At 30.3% G+C, this 19,617-nt stretch overlaps 1 protein-coding gene across 2 annotated transcripts; it reads right to left on the bottom strand.

The window, feature by feature from the left end:
• Window positions 1-3,271: 3,271 nt before the first annotated feature.
• Window positions 3,272-19,561, bottom strand: LOC134683207 (DDB1- and CUL4-associated factor 7). Of its 2 annotated transcripts, XR_010100976.1 has the most exons (10): window positions 19,309-19,561; window positions 14,283-14,456; window positions 12,935-13,036; window positions 12,165-12,263; window positions 9,515-9,628; window positions 8,308-8,440; window positions 7,143-7,294; window positions 6,250-6,367; window positions 5,388-5,827; window positions 3,272-5,178 (listed from the first exon to the last, which is right to left on the bottom strand). XR_010100976.1 is itself a non-coding variant. In XM_063542363.1 (9 exons), the coding sequence occupies exons 2-9, from the start codon at window positions 14,445-14,447 to the stop codon at window positions 5,655-5,657; spliced, it is 1,056 nt and encodes a 351-aa protein (XP_063398433.1). In that variant the 5' UTR covers window positions 14,448-14,456; window positions 19,309-19,561; the 3' UTR covers window positions 3,272-5,654. The 2 variants fall into 2 exon arrangements, 1 of the variants encoding a protein (XP_063398433.1); XM_063542363.1 differs by having other exon boundaries at window positions 3,272-5,827.
• Between the last annotated feature and the right edge of the window lie 56 nt (window positions 19,562-19,617).

Raw genomic sequence — 19,617 nt, forward strand, 5'->3', positions numbered from 1 at the left:
ACATCCGTTTAATTTTTTCCTCGAGCACTTCTTGCATATATATCTAAAATAAATCGTATTGTGATTATTTGCTTTCTGCATATCATTCAGTAGCAAATATTTCATCCATATCAATATGAAATGAGTAAAAACAAATAATAATCATTTAAGTAGGTTCTGAAAAATGGGTCTAAGAAGATGAGTCCGAGAATGTTAGAAGAGTGTGTATGTTGGGGGATTCTGCATTGTAAAGAACCTGTATTCCCCTCTTAAAGTATTACTGATAGTGCATTCACATAGATATATGATGTAAACTCTCCACAAATGCTCAAAATTGGATTAGACGTCTCCATTCCGACCAGATGTTAATTTAATACTTTATAACAGCCGTATTTTTTCGGTATAAACCCTGTAAGTTTGTGAAATACTTGTCACTGTACAAACCAAACTGCTATCTTTTTTTTCTACCTAACATAACAGTTTTCAATAGAAATTCTTGGTAACAATAATGAGAGAAATAATATAAACATAATCATCACTTTCACTTTTAAAATATAATAGAGAACAAATGGTTTGGGTATCGATCTATGACACAAAATTAGTTCATTCACATAAAAAAAAACCACTTAAAAAGCAAAGTGCTCTTATTGATCCTTATTGCTTCATCAAAAAGTAACAGTGCATACAACACTCAAACAACAAACAGTGCATACAACACTCAAACAAAAAACTCAAAGGTTTTAATCGTAAACTAGATATGATTTTTCCCCAGACTTTGCTGACAACTTAAACCAGATGCTCCACAGGGTCAGCTTTATACGACCATAGAGGTTGAACCCTGAACGGTTGGGGCAAGTATGGACACAACATTCAAGCTGGATTCAGTTCTAAATTTGGATTGTGATTAAATAGTTGACGCATCATAGGTTTCTGACACAGAATGAATGTGGTAAAATGGACTTTTCGCCTTTCAGCATTTCACTATGCTGTTGAATATTAATCCTCTCAAAAAAATGTTTGAAGAAATTTTCTTTTTATTTTTGAAATCTGAAATGAGAAAAATTGACCCCCCCCCCAATTTTTTTTTCACATCCCCCTTTCCCTTATTCTAAAACTGATCTCAATTCAAATTTCTAATGGAGTTTGTAACAATAACTACTCATTTAAACACATCATAAAATATTAAAATGTAAAAGATTGATTGTTTTCACTGAATGGTAAAGATCGTTTTATTTTATTAGTTGGTATTAAAAGTGAATATACATTGTATCTATAATACTAAAATTACGAAGTCCAATTTTTCAGCCGTCATCACGTTAAAACGACGAATCAAAGAATTCAACTTTATATATCACTAATATAGTACAAAGGTGTTAATTGAAAATTACACCACTCCAGGCACTTTTGTTTTCCACGTTATTAATATTGCCAATAATTAAGAAGTTCCGGGTCGAGTCCGATACCGATACCAATAGTATATTCACCTGTTACCTATTACCTAATCATTACGTTCCGCATCTGACAGGCGCACCACCAAACAGTGTATTCAGGGTTAATATGCTATATACACAGGTCATAATCACAGGGTTGACACTACTAAATTGTCAAATAGACACCTATTGTAGTATTTTAATCAGTAAGACTTTCTAAGATAACAAGACTAAAAATGAGGAACAGTTTTCAATTTGTTAGTGGGCATACATGACGTAAAACAGCGAATCAAAGAATTCATCTTCATTTATAACTAATATAGGACAATGTTGTTGATTAAAAAATACTCCATTCCAGGACCTTTTATTTTCCAAATAATTAATATTACCAATAATTGATAAGTTCCAGTTCGACAGGTTCAAACAGAAAGATTTGAAAGCAGAGAAAAACTGTGTATCTTATAATCGGCATGACTTTATCAGATGACAATACTAATACTAAAATAAGGCTTGCGCATAGTTATATACCTTAATTCAGTCACAGACCCGCGATATCACAGGTGTGTTCTAGTATTGTATAAAACAATGATTTAAGTTGATTCAACTACTATTCTGGTCAAAGAAAGATAACTCCAATTAAAAATTTCTTGCTATTGCACAATATTCTGCAATTAGATATTTCTTGCTATTTTGTGCAATACTGTGCAATTGAAAATACTTGCTATTGCACAATACTGTGCAATTGAAGATTTCTTGCTATTGCGCAATACTGTGCAATTGAAAATTTCTTGTTATTGCACAATACTGTGCAATTGAAGATTTCTTGCTATTGCTGAATACTGTGCAATTGAAAATTTCTTGCTATTGCAAAATACTTAATATAATAATTTTGGATCCTGATTTGGACCAACTTGAAAATGTGGCCATAATCAAAAATCTAAGTACATGTTTAGATGCAGCATATCAAAGAAGCCTAAGAATTCAATTTTTGTTAAAATCAAACTTAGTTTAATTTTGGACCCTCTGAACTTTAATGTAGACCAATTTGAAAATGGGATAAAAAATTAAGAATCTACATACACAGTTAGATTTGGCATATCAAAGAACCCAAATAATTCAATTTTTGATGAAATCAAACAAAGTTTAATTTTGGACCCCAATTTGGACCAACTTGAAAACTGGGCCAATAATAAAAAAAATCTAAGTACATTTTTAGATTCAGCATATTAAAGAAACCCCAAGTATTCAATTTTTGTTAAAATCAAACTTAATTTAATTTTGGACCCTTTGGACCTTAATGTAGACCAATTTGAAAACGGGGCCAAAAATTAAGAATCTCTATACACAATTAGATTGGGCATATCAAAGAACCCCAATTATTCAATTTTTGATGAAATCAAACAAAGTTTAAGTTTGGATCCTATGGGCCCCTTATTCCTAAACTGTTAGAACCAAAACTCCCAAAATCAATCCCAACCTTCCTTTTATGGTCATAAACTTTGTGTCAAAATTTCATAGATTTCTATTTTATACTTAAAATATAGTCATAGTGCGAAAACCAAGAGAATGCTTATTTGGGCCCTTTTTGGCCCTAATTCCTAAATTGTTGGGACCAAAACTCCCAAAATCAATCTCAACCTTCCTTTTGTGGTCATAAACCTTGTGTTCATAGATTTCTATTTACTTGTACTAAAGTTATAGTGAGAAAACCAAATGTCTTAGGATAACGACGCCAACTAGATACCAATATACGATCAAAAAATGTATTTCAAGCTGAAAATGATAACAGATGTATTGATATTCACTATCATGAGGACGATTTCTATCACATGGAGCCATATCATAAAATTAAAACTCAACAATGACAAGTTATATTTATTCAATACATAAAACTAAAAGACATGATTTGGTAATGCCACAAGCAAACACATATATAAGACATAATATAAACATACAAATCCTGAAAAAAAAGGAAACTAGATATTTGAGATATGATTTTGCATTTAATAAAAAGAAAATGTGAAAGAATATTTCTTTGTGGATTTCATACTATAATTTTTTTTAATAGAGTCCTAATGCATTTCTTTTATATTGATTTTTATTTCACTTAGTTTGAAAAAAAATTAAAATGCGTAAAACTTTCAACCTGAATACTACAATTGATGATTGACACAGAAAAAATAAAATGAAAGTGAGGCTTTTTTTTTTTTATCAAAACGAGGCTACCCTGTCAATAAATAAAACAAAATACATCAAGTCTCTGACAGTCCAATAGCGACACACTTGATGATACAAAATTTCAGTATTTAGCCAAATTTTCTGGTAATCTGGTTCTTTTAAAGAGGTTTTACAAGTAATAAGAAGCAAACATATATATAAATAGTACTTAAAACCATAATAACAAATTATAAAAAATTCTATACATCGACTAATTCTACTTACTAGAATTGTATTACTATCTAAATGTTTCTCTAATTGAACATTTCATGTCTGGACTGCTCTTCATTATACACATATATTTGTAAGCTGTCAAAGTGTTCCAATCCTTACAGGTCTGTCGATATTTAAAAATCCTAAATGTTCTTGAAACCAAAATGATTCAGGTTGTAGATATTAAAAAATCCTTAATTTTCTTGAAACCAAAATAATGCAGGATGTAGATATAAAAAAAACATTTAAATTTGTTCAAACCAAAATTATTCAGGTCAGGTTATTTTTTTTAAATACAACAAATTAACCTGTATTAGTTGTTCGCATATAAGCAGTTATGCCTTTATATAACTTTAATAGCCATTACTTATTTTCATAATATTTTGTGTGTTCACTGAAAATTTTGGCATTGATATAACAGGAAATGAGATTTCAAATAAAATGCATATATATATATGTACAAAAGATATGAATGATCAGCATGATTTTTACATTTTTATGAGAATAATGCGTTAAAAAACAACGAATGGCAGTTTACGTCCATCCTTTGCTGGAGTACAAAAAAACATAATATGTCACTGAAATATAAATAAGCCTATGTACATTTTTGTGTGTTTGGAATGAAAAATAAAAAAAAGGTGAAACTTTGTTAAATTCATTATGATAAAATGCAGTTTATGAATGAATGCATATGAATACTTCCAAGAAGATATATTTCCAAATTTCAGGAACTTGAAAACCCTTTATATATTTGTCAGGTTTTATCAGAATATAGTTTTTCATGGTTTTAGGAAAAAAATTGTAACGACAATGGTCAATTCTTTTAATTTGTTAGTTCAAACTGACAAAAAAATACGATATTTCAAATAAAAATTTTGATGAATATTTATATAATTTCTTGTTTACGTCTTTTTATAAAAGTAATAAAAATCTGGAATATCAGGAATGATAAAAAATGAATCCACAGAAATCTTGACCATTGTAGAGGTAAAACACCTTTTAACCAGAAACAAAATGAACATCTATAATAAATATGCCAGGGAGATTATAATATATTATAATTTGGCCTACTTAAAATACAAGGGGAGATAATTTCAACCAAATTTCCTTGTCTGCAAGGTAAGTACCTAGCTATGTATTTTCACATTATTCATGTTATTAATTTATATTCCTTAAATAAAAAAATAAAAAATATTGGAAAATGTCTGCCAAATAATCCAAGGGAGATAACTAGAAAAGTTAAAAATTACATATACTTATGAAAGATGACTTTCCTTAACCAAGTTACTAGAGGGAGGTAATCAAAAATTACCCCGAAAAAATTGATCAAATGAGATACCTCTTATAAATATATATTTTTCACTTCAATATAGTTTTACATGGAAAAATCTGATGATAAATAACACTCTAAGAATCTCCAGACTATTGTTATAACATATGTAGATCCAAACTGGCTGTGTTTGATGACCTATAAGATGACTTTCCTAAACCATGTTACCAAAGGGAGGTAATAAATAATTACCCATAATAATTGGTAAAAGAAAACACCTCTTATAAATATATTTTTCACTTCAATATGGTTTTACATGGAACAATCTGAAGATAAATTACACTCTAAGAATCTCCAGACTATTGTTATAACATATGGAGATCCAAACTGGCTGTGTTTGATGACCTATAAGATGACTTTCCTAAACCATGTTACCAAAGGGAGGTAATAAATAATTACCCCAAATAATTGGTAAAAGAAAACACCTCTTACAAATACATTTTTTCAATTCAATATGGTTTTACATGAAACATTCATATGATAAATTACACTCTAAGAATCTCCAGACTATTGTTATAACATATGGCGATCCAATCAGGCTGTGTTGATGACCATTGTATCTGATTTATCTCCCCTGCTGCTGTGTAAGCCAAGATAGGATCCTCTATAGCCCTTGGCATGGACTGTATATCCCATATTAATGCTTGATGGTCATCAGCTATAAATGAAAATAATTAAGTTTTTTTCAATGAATTTGATAACTTCATGAATCAAGAAGTTAATGGATATAGCTTTTTCAGTTAACTCACCAAGTTTGATTTTTAAACAAAAAAATTTATAATTCATTAACCTATATATGGTAAATTGTTTTAGAAATTTGAACTTTCATATGTCAAAGAGATGGCTCTTCTTCTAATGTAAACTATGTAAAAGTTTTATGGTCAAAAGGCATTAACTTAGGGAAGGGGTCAAACAGCAAACCAAATATAGCAATTACTTCACAAATAGCTGCAATTGAACGACTTCAAAATTTGGACCTTCTCCTTTTTAAAAATGGAGTAATGTTGTTCTACATGTATGTAAAAAACATATTATTCAGTAATAAAATTGAGAAGGTCTACTGTTAATTTTTACACTTACCTGCTGTACAGATGTGACAACTAGAATGTGGAGCCCAGGCAATACTGTTGACACATGCTCTATGGTTATTCAATCTAGCTACTGGTGTACAAGGTACTCTGACATCCAAAATCACTACCTAAAATATCAGTTATAAACAATTTAATTATTAAATTTAAATTTAAACTATAACAGATAATTGGTTAATGAATCCTTAATTTGAAAGACAAATATAAAATGCATTTCCCTGAAGACAACTTGTTAGTGTGGATTCATTATTAATCGTAGGTTACTAATTTTTTTCATGGATTTTGTGAATACACAGGTGAGCGGGTGACCTTTATCGGGACTCCACGATCAGGGGTTTTTAAGCTCTTGATTTAGGATCTGGTAATTCTTTTTTTTCGAATTTGGAGACCTTGGCATTTCGTTTTTTTAAGCCCAGGATTTTGGGATCAGGACCCGTCCTACCCTCCCTCACAGGTGACCTACAACATTAAAAGGTTCAACAATGAACAAAGTTCAAACTTTAAAAAAAACCTTGATATCAAATATCGATGAAAATTGGTACCCATGCAAATAAACAAATACACAGTATATGCTCTGTTTAATATCATAATTTACAAGAGAAATGCAAGTTCACTGCAAAAATATATTTCATGTTTTCTTTCTTTCAAAACGTCGATTACTTTTTTTTATCGGAAGCTGATTCTTTTGAAATGCAAACATTTCTTCAATGAAAGTAAAAATCGGAAATTGTCTAAACTTTTATAATCATGATAATGTAACATAGATATAGGAAGATGTGGTGTGAGTGCCAACATATTCATCTCAGAAGAAATTTTACTGTGCTTAAAAAAAACAATGAATAAGACTTCTACAACCAAAAATACAATTTAAGTTGCCATGGTTACCTCTAATGCATCCATTGCCATGGTTGCAAGGTAGTTAGGATCTTGCTTGTTCCACCCTAGTCTTAGTAATGGATGATGCTGTGGATCTTCATAAATAATTGTAGAATGTTCTAGATGTCGAAGGTCAAACATTCTAACTGAACCGTCTGCACCTGTTTATTACATAGATAGTTGTAAAAACAATTCTAATATAGATTCTACCACTGCATCAAGTGTAATACGATATTTATCCACTGGAGACAGTTAAATTTTCAAATTTAAAACACGAGGCTTGCTGGAGCGTTTTAAATATTTAAAAGTTAACTGTCCAGAGTGGATAAATATCATATTACACGAGATTTGGTGGTGGAACCTGTTTCTCTAATGATTTTCTAACATTATGCAGGCAAACTTATTCCTTCTTTTCGAATGATCTGCAAGTAGATGTGTTCTTTCTATGTGACGTCATCAGGCATGGTCGCCTTTTTTTCATGCCGTCACAATAGGAATTTCAGAGGAAAGCAAGAAAATTTGACGTCATAATCGGATTTTAACCAATGAAGTACTGAGATCAAACGGACCACACTTTGATTAAATTTTTTTGTTTACAATGGGTGCAGAAAGGGATAAATTGACGAAGAGTTAGAGAAATGGTATTAACTTACAAGAGAGAGGAGGGATATAAACCAAAGAGATATTCAAATTCACAAGTAAAAAAGAATTGACAATGATTTATAGCCAAAAAAAGAAAAATGACCAAAAGACAAACAACAGTTTAAAGAAATACAACAGTTGTTTAAATTCCTTCATTTGTATCTGGTGTGATAAAATTGGCAAACATGTATGGCGGTATGGGCTTTGCTCATTGTTTAAGGCCGTACGGTGACCTATAATTGTTAATGTTTGTGTCATTTTGGTCTTTTGTGGATAGTTGTCTCATTGGCAATCATACCACATCTTCTTTTTTATATGTAGTGGTGCATTTGACCATTTGACCATTCAAGTGATTGTTTTCATGTCCCTATATAAATGTCAAATATCTTATTAAGTTTGATATAAAATTACCAATTAACCATAAACAATGTCGGCTTGTGTTATTTAGAAGTTTGAATACAAAATCAAGTTATTCTACACTGTAATTAGATGATTTTTCACTAGTTAAAATGTGATGTGAATTTGTCCTTACCAACACTGGCAAACATATCTCTGCCCCCTCCTGCCCGACTGAATGCTATATCATACACCTCTTTGTCATGGGCTATAAGCTGTGTCTTTACATGACCAGATACCAAATTGACTCTTCCCAGGACCTGGCCAGTCTGAAATGAAAGAATATTTTATTCCATCAATACCTTCTTTTAGTAAAATTCAAAGTAAAATACCTCAATTGTTGACATCAAAACTTCACCTTAATTTTGTTGGTCAACAAACATGTAAAACTCTCAATTAGACATTAAAAGAATTCTAACAGAATCAGACAGACAGTACTGAGATAACAAAGAAATGCTGGGGTAAAAAAAACATGTAAATTAGTAATTAAACAAGATCATTAGATTTACAAATATAGGAGATAACTGTATTGTATTTTAAGCTCCGACGGCATCAATTGGGGATTTGATGGTCGCAAATTAAGTTTACTGGCGACCCGTTAGCAGAGACAGTAAACAGGTATTTGCGACCATCAAATCCCACATTGATGCCGTCGGAGCTTAAAATACAATATTGTTGTCTCCATTCTAATGAAACTGACAGAAAAATACGTTAAAACATGTTATTAAAATCTGTCATATGCCGTCTGCGCTTGCCGTACTTCCCATAGCATCAATTGTCAATTGATGCCATGTAAAAAAGTGACATTATCCAATCAAAATGAGCGTTACAAACGTTGTTGCATTAGAATTACAAATATAGGAGATAATGTCAAAGATATAAAATATACTTCTGTTAATTATATGTTGCCTTTATGTTTCTTATAAAACATTAAAGTAAAGAGATACTACGTGTTAATATCATAACTTGATATAAGTTATATTATAATGATCTTACAATCTTTTCCTTAAAATATGTTAAAAGTAAATTCACAAAAATGCTGAACTTCGAGGAAAATTCAAAACGGAAAGTCCCTAATCAAATGGCGAAATTAAATGATACAACTCATCAAACAAATCATGCAAATGGACAACAACGGTCAAATTCCTGACTTGGTACAGGCATTTTTAAATGTAGAAAATGGTGGATTGAACCTGGTTTTAAAGTTTTAAACCTCTTACTTGTATGACAGTCAAATCAAATTCCATTATATTTACAACAATGCGTCAACAAAACAGACATGAATCATTTCTAAGAAAATTGAAAATTGAATGTGACAGCAAGGCACCTTTCTATATACTAACCTCAAGCCCCCAAATTGTACATGTTGTATCTATACTTGATGTTCCAAGGAGGTTTGGATCAACTTCATTCCAGTCAAATGATGTCAATGGTGCACAGAAATCTGAGTTTTTATTCTGAAATAAAAAATACAGTCATGAAAAAAATATTGTAAGGTTAATTTGCAGCAAAATAAATACCGTCTTTTGGTATGTATAGTGCGCATTTGTGTATAGTGCGCACCCCCATTGTGGTCCAAGAAACGAGAGAAAAAAAGTTTATTGGTCATATAATACTCCTAGACATTTTCGGAAAAGTTACAGCTCCAAAATCGGCAAACAGGAAGTTTATCGGTAAACAGGAAGTTTTTTAAATGGACACCAATGTCGGAAAATTCCGTACGGAACATGTAATATGAAATTGAAAGTATTCTTACAAATGAATAAGAATTCTATTAGATTGAGATAAATATTTTAATCCAAATTTAATAAATGGTTTGAGTATCAAGGACAAGTTTAAATGTCCAAATTATTGTTCTGATTCAAACAATAAAATAATTACGAATCAGTCTAATAATTATAATTAATGTCATTACTGCAGTAGTGCTGTAATAAATTGTTAAAATCTCATTGTTTTTATTTTTTTGTTTGATGATTCCAGCTGTTAATCCGGATTATCACACCTCAATCAACGGGTCTAATCGATGTCAAAACAAATCAGTGACAGGTTGACCTTGTTCCTAATTAAATTCGTTCAGGTTACAATTATGGGATTATCATGTTTTCAATCATAATTTCTTGAATGGTTTTAAACAGTTGTTTAAAAGTTGAAAAGTTACAAAGTAAAAACGTATTTTTCCTAATAAATTTTTCATAGAGTAAATCGTCACTTTACAATATTAAGTCACATGACTGACTCACATGACTTGTGATCACCTGATCAATACATTAGAAAAAATGGCGGTTTATCTTTTCAAAACGAGCGTGGTTTATTCAAATTTCATACACTTTTCTTCAACTCTCTTTGATGAACACATACAAAAACAGTAAGGTATGACAACAAGGAACACAGAGGCTAATTTAATCGACAGCAAAAGCTTTATTGTGTCTTTATTAAGACTTGGCAAATTTCCGGATTGCAAAACAGATGGACAAATTTACACATAAACGTAACAACAAAGATATAAAATGTATTTTATTTGAATAAAACATGACAAATCAAGAACAATACGATACATATTTCAATTATAACATGTAAAAACAATGGAGGTTTTGGCAAAAATATTCCGTACTCTTCACTTCACTTGTAAATAATTATCTTTGTCGGAGTTTGGACCTGAAAAAAAACCTAAGAAATTGTTTGTAGTCATGTATAACACGCACCCCACTTACAAGAAACATGACCTAGGGTATAAATGTGCGCGTTATACATACCAAAAGACGGTAGTAGAGAAATATTTGGTCTCGCAGATAAGGAAAACAATTTTATTGTTTCTAAATCTAAAAGATTCAAACTTTGTTTTCATCATGTTTACACTGCAAACAAAATACTGTTACATCATGGACAGCAGTATCTTTTACAGCTAATTTCCTAATGCACGTAGAACAACACTTTGGTTAGCTTGGTTGCTTTGTTTGTACATTTTTTTATAATTATATAGGGATAACTAGTACATTGTAGTACTTCCAACTGAATTAAAAAATCATAAATATACAGCTGGTCTATACATACATAAAATTATATATATAAGAAGATGTCAATCTTAATTAAAAAGTTATACAAACAAAGCAAGGAAACCAACTAAAGTTTTACCCTACAGACATTAGAAAATTAGCTGTAAACAGGTCTGTTTTAAAATAGGTCTCAGGAGAAAACTTTCCTATGCAAAACAATAGTCATTTGCTGAAACACTGATTTCAGTGCAATATGTCCTTTTTTAAATATTGACAATTTCGGTTTTTTTTTAAATGTTGCTTTGTCTTAAAAAATATTAACTATCAAGATGCAAAAATTGGTTAACCAATATCTTAATATATACAAAATCATAGATTACAACTTAATGACTATGGGTACACAGAGGATGTGTGAAAAAGACAAATCTATATGTGTTGTAGAGAATAACTAATATTTTATTATGTTTAAATTTTACTAAATTGTATATTAAATAAACGAAATTAAAGACAACAACACCCATCAATTACCGCATGGTGATTAATTTATTGTGGTCGACATGTTTCGCCAACAAGCGTGGCGTCTTCAGGACAATATTATACATGAAATCAAACAGTGAAGTACAAATTTTGCGGTTGTGCGGTTTGCCTGAACAATAGAGGTTGTTATGACGACGTTATAGATATAAATAGAAAGTGAAAGTGAAAGTAAAATAAGAATCTAGTATAGTTAAAAGAGAAAGTTAGTCAATAAAGTTATTAACGATGTGGTTATCTGCTATTCTTGCACGTCTGTGTAGTGGTCCTCATAGAAGTTTCTAGTGGTAATAATGTAGAAATGATGGAAGTAGCTCATAAAATGTCAGTTCATTTCCAAATTGGACAACACCCCATTGTATATTGTAATTAATTATATTTATTATAGAGCTATGATATGATTATCAGTGAAACAACAATTTAACAGAATCCCAATAACTTGAATGGTCAGTATTACATTACTTACATTGTTTAAGAGACATTCTAATCTTGTATCATTATCGCTCACTCTCCATACCCTCAGGTAATCACCACTGGTAGCTAACAGATCTGGGAAAACACCTTTCTAAAAATAAAATACAGATAGGTTATGAAGATGTAAAAGTCATCTAATAATAAAGAAAAAAAATAAACGGTTATGAAGATGTAAGAGTTTTCTAATAATAAAGAAAAAAATAAACAACTAATCTTACAAACTTTTCTTTATTGTTTTTCTTTATTAAATTTCAATGCCATTATTAATATAATATTTAGTTCTGCTGTTATATGCTGTTTTTTTTTTTTTTTTTATCTCTTTCGACACATTCCCCTTTTCCATTTATTTTTTTTATCTAGTGTTGTATGTGTCATGTGTGTATGCATGGTCAAAATGTATTTGCTGTTTCGGAGAACATTATTGACCAATTTATATATAAGCTGCATTTTTATTTACTTCACAGACATTGATTTTGATGACAAATCTTTGGATGTCTATATATGTGTATTTACCACTAATTCTTGTTTGACATACATGTAGGCAATTGTCTAGTTTTGAAGAATGTATATGTTGAAGTCTAGTTGTCTTTTGCATTTTTCTAGGTTGTTGAGTAATGTCAAAAACTATTCTAATAAAACATAATGGTAAATCTTTATTCCCATCATATAACAAATCACGATGATAAAATCTGAAAAAGGTATTGTAGACTATAATGAAATAATACAGATACAAATATTTAAAAGTTCTTTCTTATTACTTACTGCATCAGGAATCCACATGATTTTGGTTGTAGGGTATGGATGATCAAAGGTACTCTTGGCTGTGAATTCAGATGTTTCTTCATCAAGGGAGACAATCTGTACCTATAACATAAAAACAAAATTATCAAGCCTGCTGCCAACTGTATCATGTTTATTAAACATGAGTTACAATTAAAACAAATGATAACCTGATAACACAAGATTAATGTCATGAATGTAAAGTGTATTTATCATGTTTATGTACTTAAATAAATTATTATTCATTTTTATTGTTGGAGCAAAAACTGTAGTTGCCTTAAAAATAAAATTTACAACTGACTAAAAGCTTTAACTGAATATATTTTTTCTAGAGGTTTATACACTATGGATGTATGGGAGGCTTGGTAAGTCATTTGTTAGTCCACAATCAAATATTTTCAAAATATAATTTTCCTGCAATCAATAAAAAAAAATCAGTATCTATCCGTAATAAAGGAAATTAATTCAGTTTTTTAGGATGTCATCAAATACATTTACCATTTTAATTTATAATGATTTCTATGATACAAAGAAAACATTTCATTTAAACGGTTTTCTTAGTGAAATTCATTTTGCTAAACATTTTGAATCCTAAGCAAAACATTTAGACATGCATCTATACCTTTGTTCAAAAAGCAGTACACAATAATAATTAAGAAATAATTCATGGGGGCTTGAATATATCGTGATTTTACCACAAGTTGGCCCTTTATGACAAATATTTTACCCTGAGCGATAGCGAGGGGTAAAATATCGGCATAAAGGGACAACCCGTGGTAAAATCTAGATACATGTATATTCAAGCCCCCATGAATTATTTCGATTCTAATAAGACAAATACGGCAATTATTTTGGATCGAAGCGCTCTAGGTGGAGGCAAATATTTGCCGTTCCCATAAATTAACACACTTTTAGACTGGCGGTCAAGAACGGAGCAAACAGAATTAGTGACATGCTCAAACTATTTACAATAACATATTTAGATAGATTTAGATGAATTTTAATGACATTTTTTTTTATATATCTTCTATGTATATAAAAAAAGGGCTTATACAACATTTTAGCATCGTTTGATTACGTTTCCTTGTTGTGATGATTTTCGGTATCAGAAGCGTGTATTTTCCCGTAAAATGCTTAAATTATTACGTCATCATTCTATGACGTCGTGAACTTCATTCATAAACAATCATATGACGTGGGAGTACAATCGGAACAGCACAACCAATATATTCATATTTTACCACGGGTGTGTACTCAAAGCGTTTGAAGGACGTCATGTTAGAATAATTATTATTTTTTTAAATAGCTTTAACTATCTTGTTTCACTTACTTTGTTGTTATATTCCTCCACAAAACTACCAAGAGCTAAGCGAAATCTTTTATCCGGTCTTATGCTCCAGTTCATACTATATACTGTCCATGGGGCATCATACTTATATATCTCTTTCCTCTTACCCGGGGGTGGAGCAGGAGGAGCTCCTGGCAAGGCACACATTTTCTATTGCTGAAAAACACAAATCATAAATTAATTGTACCGTAAGATTTCCATTAATGTATGTGTAGTGGTACAATTATACCATGTATACACAGAAAAAAGAGGAAAACGGTTAACCTATTGTGAATTTTTTGTCATGAATTGATAAATAACAATCCTTTTCTTCATTATTCTTTTATCAAATTGGTTGTTCAGGGACCTCCATGACCTGTTTCAATTTCATAGGATAATAAAAGTATAATTTCTACATGTATGTATATATGATCAATTTTTCATGACTACTACTGTTTTTGTATTTCATTGTTTATCATTACATGTATGTTAATTAAAACTTGGTAGGGAATTGTGCAATAAAATCTTTATATCATATACATGTATGGACACAGACTCCCTACAAATCCATAGATAATTTGTAAAATCCTTAGTGCACATGGGAGTTGACCTGCAGGGATTAAATCAGGTTAAATTTTGATTCAAGAGCTATGAAAGGCCTTGAAATGACCATGTATAAAACAATTCAACTGAGAAAACTCATAGCCTTATATACAACGATTTATGTAAAACAAAATGTTGAATTATCATTACTCCATTATATGATTTTAAAATCTTCCAAATCAAGCTATTAACTTTAAAATCTTCCCTATATTTTCATGCATTACTAGAATTTTTACTACACGAATATTTGAAGTTTCTTAAAATTCATATTAACCATATTATAAATATTGTTTAATATGAGGACGAAGTCCCCTATTACCGTCGGTGCATTACGTTTGCGCGCATTACCATTACATTTGCGCGCAAAAATCATTACGTTTGCGCGCAGCTTTTGATTACAATTGCGCACATTTTTTGACAGGTAAACTCAGGTAAAATGCAGGTAATAGTACTGATTTATTTTTATTTTGTTCAATTATTTACAAGTATAAGTACTCATTCCGTTAGTTTTAGTCCCCTGCTCACCAACAATGAGGTGGAAGTGGGATTTCGAGCAAGATTATTCCATGTTATTATGCAAAAGCACTAAATCCTAGAAATATATACAGATGAAAATGTTAAAATGTTAAAAAATAGCTAATCTTTAATAAAGGTAGAATTATTGATAAATTCATTACTGTACATGTCGGTACGTGCCGACACTCCATGTTTGTATCTGGTGTAACTTTACAAACTAACTTAAACTATGTACTAATTTTAAAAACGGACACTATTATTTGAAACACTTTTCATCCTGAAATATTCAGAATGAAGTTATATTGATGCCTTAAGCCATACTACGGAATTAATAATGATCACTTTATAATTGGATTTAGAATTCAATTTGAACAATAAATAATTTAAATTAAGAAATATTTTCAAAAATTAGTAATTGATAGTCATATTTATTATGAAAATAAAAATAATATGTAGTCAATTACAATTTGATTTAATTTTCATTTATATTTTTACCTGAGTTAACCTGTAAAATGAATGCGCGCAAATGTAATCAAAAGCTGCGTGCAAACGTAAAAATTTCTAATCCCCAAATGCGCGCAAACGTAGTGCGCCCATTACCGTAGAAAAATCAATAAAAAATTTAAAAAATCAGGAAATTTCTTATTGTACTAACATGACTAATGACCAGTTAGGGGCATTACTTAAACAAGTAACAATTAAAATTACCTGTATAAGTAATGTTGAAAACGAGGCTATTTTAAATATATATAACTTATATAAGTAACTTTTCTGAATAATATTTTTATAGGTGTCCAATAATACAGATTTAACTAACTTTAACAAATTTTCATAGTCATCTGGTTATTTTTCCCATGTCAGAAATATAAAATCTAATTCTTCTGAAACACTAATTAACTTTCTGACGCACTTATCTTTCATACCAACGACGCTTCATGGTCAAAGATTGGTCTTTTGAGCGGCGTTTTTTGTTTCCGCAAATTGGCATTACTTTGCCGCGAAAAAAATATGACGTTTCCGGAAAAAAAAGTTTACGTTTCCGCAAATAAATATCTTACTTTTCCGGAAAAAAAAGTAACTATTCCGCAAATAATTAAGGAATACCTATTGATCGACAGCAAAGCTATACTAAAAAATAAATATGTATTAAGTTAAAGGTCATCATAACATGTAAGTGAAATACACCATTAAAATGTATGAAAACGTAATATGTTCAAAAATATCTTGATATGAGTTCATAAGTCAGTTCTGGCAGAATATTTGAAGCCAACACGTCGTACAATGTCCATAGTAGCACATTCACCGTTTACAAATTTTGTATTTTGTTCAGGAAGGAAGTCCATCTTCTCCTTTTTTACAGTTAAAGTTCTCATCTTTATGTAAGATGTTGTATTCAGTTTCAATAACACATCGACAAAGACAAATATGGTAGGATGGCTAGCGTGAAACTGCTCGTTCAGGTAGACACGAAAAGACTCGACACCATTCGTTGTTCTCTTTTCCTCGGGGTCAGGAATGATGCCCAAATGGTTGGTGGAAATCGCAATTGCCATCTATATAAAATTCCAATATATAATTGGCAGACCTCATGCATTTATCGTCAGATGGAGCATCGGCAATTCATTCAACAAAGCATTCTTCAATCATGTCAGTTGGCAAGTAAGCCGAACCAAAGATTTCTCAATGAAGTTTAACTTATCCTTACCCGAGTCGGTAGGTTTATCTAGTAAATTGTAGCAATAATGAGATCAGAACATTTTCTTTGTTAAAAAGAAAAAATAAATTCAAATCTTTATAATTTACCAGGTTAATTTGCGGAAAAGTAATAAATACAAATTGCGGAAACGTATATTTTAAATTTGCGGAAACGTAGTATTGGGACTTTGAAAAATTAGCGGAAATGCAATACGCCCCTTTTGAGACTATTATTAAAATAGTCATTTTCCTCCAAAATCTTGAAGGTAGACTGATATAAGTAGATAGATACTTGAGAATTAATTAAGACTTGAAGTTATTTATAATTTGTAATCAAAATCAATCACATATGTTCCTAAAATAAGTGTAATTACTGATTTTTTTCAAAAATGTATAAAATAACTTATTCAAGTCATATTTTTGACATTATTTTTAAATTAACCCTTTATTTCTAATCTCCTCTCAAATCAAATAAATTCTTTGTTTTATGATATAAAGTGGTGTAAAAATTCATGAAAACTACATTTAGTCAATGTTTCTATTAAAAAATAAAATAACTCTATTAAGTAATTTTATAATTTTTAGAAACAAAAATTACTTATATTAGTAACTTAAAAAAATAACTTGTTTAAGTAACGCCCCTGACTGATGACATGAATGAACTCAAAATCGTTAACTTTTCTTAATTCCAGCATAAGTGCGAAACGCAGATATCTACTTCCTTCTTCAAGTCTCGTTGTCATGACTTTGAGTAGTCTAGTAAAATTTAGGAACTCAATACCAATTTCATTTTTAATAAATGGGGACAAATTTCCTTATTACAGTAGAAAAATAAAATTAAAAAAAAAATCTGGAAAATTTCCTGAATTTCTCATTCTACTAATTGCTAATGAACTGAAAATCGTCAACTTCTATTTATTTCAAACTTTTTTAATTCCCTGCATCTGCGCAGAAAACTTCATTTTCCAGTCTTGTTTGCATGAGACTTTGAATAAAATATATATTTATCAGTGTAGTAAAATAGAAATTAAAGAAACTCAATGCTACATTGTAATATATTTAAAAAGTTGTTTGTTATCATGGTTATGAAAAAAAACCATTATCTTATGACAGCGCTTCTTTGTTTACATTGTACATTGAATATGACAGAGTTCGCAAAAAATATCAGTCCTTTCGGTCCTGACTGCCAAAATGAGGCTCGGACCAGTATTTTGAAACCTAGTGCCGGTCCTGATGACCGATGTAAAAACGGCCGTTGTAGTTCCCTTTTTATCGGTAATTAGTTGTACCGCAACTTATTCCAATACGTGTTTACATCGGTCTTCAGATGTACCTGCTGGTTATTTATGGTACTGGATTCCTGTTATAGACAAACCGAAACCTATGGAAAACTTAGTGCTGGTCTATACGTGGCCTGCTAAATTTGTTCTTGGCAAACAATCGGCGATTGAAATCTTAGATGGAGATAACAAATACTGAGAAAATGATTCAGTTGTTGAAATAGATAGTGAAGATAACTATAAGAACAATCAGAAGAACAGAACGTGTCCTTCATTATTAATTTGTCGGTGGCTGTGAAAAATAAAACTAAAAATAATAATAAAGATATTTTTGGATAAAATATGTTATTATTTTATATTAGGATCAAATTGACAGATTTTTTAGGACTGGCAAAAATTTTGTAGGACTGACAAATAATTTTGCTTTGTCGGTCCAATGACCAACGGGTCAAACAAAGTTTTCGCGAACTCTGATATGACGTCATAACTTAAACAACTTCAAAACTAAAATCTGAATCAAAATTAAAAAAAAATGGTATTTCAGTTTCTTGTTTTAACAGATCTTGAAGTTGCAAAAAAAAAAATCATATTCATTCATTAGTCCCCTTTCACAGGTAATGCCTGCCTCATATTAAAAGTGTGCAGAACGAATCCAGGGTATACAGACTGGGTGAACAAACTCAGTGTGAACAGACCAGATATTGTAAAAATACATGGCACTGGCTACAAATGACGATTACATTGAACATTTCTGACTGTATTCTTCAATGTAAATAAAAACTTTTTTGTTATTGTAACATTTTAATGCCAATTAAAGTTAAGGTTACTTTGTAAAAATTATACACATGCATGTTTTAACAAAGTCGTTTCAAATGTAAACAATGAAACATTCTTTAAAATTAACGTAATTTGAAGCAATACAGACAAATACTTACCGATGAACTGTTTATCGATGATATATGTAGAACAAAATCAAATTAGAATGTAAAGAAATGATTCATTTTGCCTGATTTATGACATATTTTGATGTTTAAAACACTAGACAGGAAATTTTTTGGTCAATAAAAATAGGATTACGACTACCGTAATTTCCGGTTTTGAAGTGACAATAAATAAATAAATGAAATATCTTTTGATTTAATTTGATGAATGAAAAAATAATTATTTAAAGATTGAATGAATATCTTTTGATAATTAATTTTGATTAAAAATTCTTTGATTTACGACAATAATCGTAAATCGAT

The sequence above is a fragment of the Mytilus trossulus genome, chromosome 9 (genome assembly GCF_036588685.1).
Source record: "Mytilus trossulus isolate FHL-02 chromosome 9, PNRI_Mtr1.1.1.hap1, whole genome shotgun sequence".
Classification (NCBI taxonomy): domain Eukaryota; kingdom Metazoa; phylum Mollusca; class Bivalvia; order Mytilida; family Mytilidae; genus Mytilus; species Mytilus trossulus.

Bases quoted from the DNA above. Each gene is read 5' to 3' on its own strand.
- LOC134683207 (XM_063542363.1), bottom strand. From the start codon at position 14,447: ATGTGTGCCTTGCCAGGAGCTCCTCCTGCTCCACCCCCGGGTAAGAGG. The intron at 9,629-12,164 runs GTAAGTAATGTA...TTTTTATTTCAG, and splicing joins TAGAATGTCTCTTAAACAAT to AATAAAAACTCAGATTTCTG. The intron at 5,828-6,249 runs GTAAGTGTAAAA...TTTCATTTATAG, and splicing joins TTGTCACATCTGTACAGCAG to CTGATGACCATCAAGCATTA.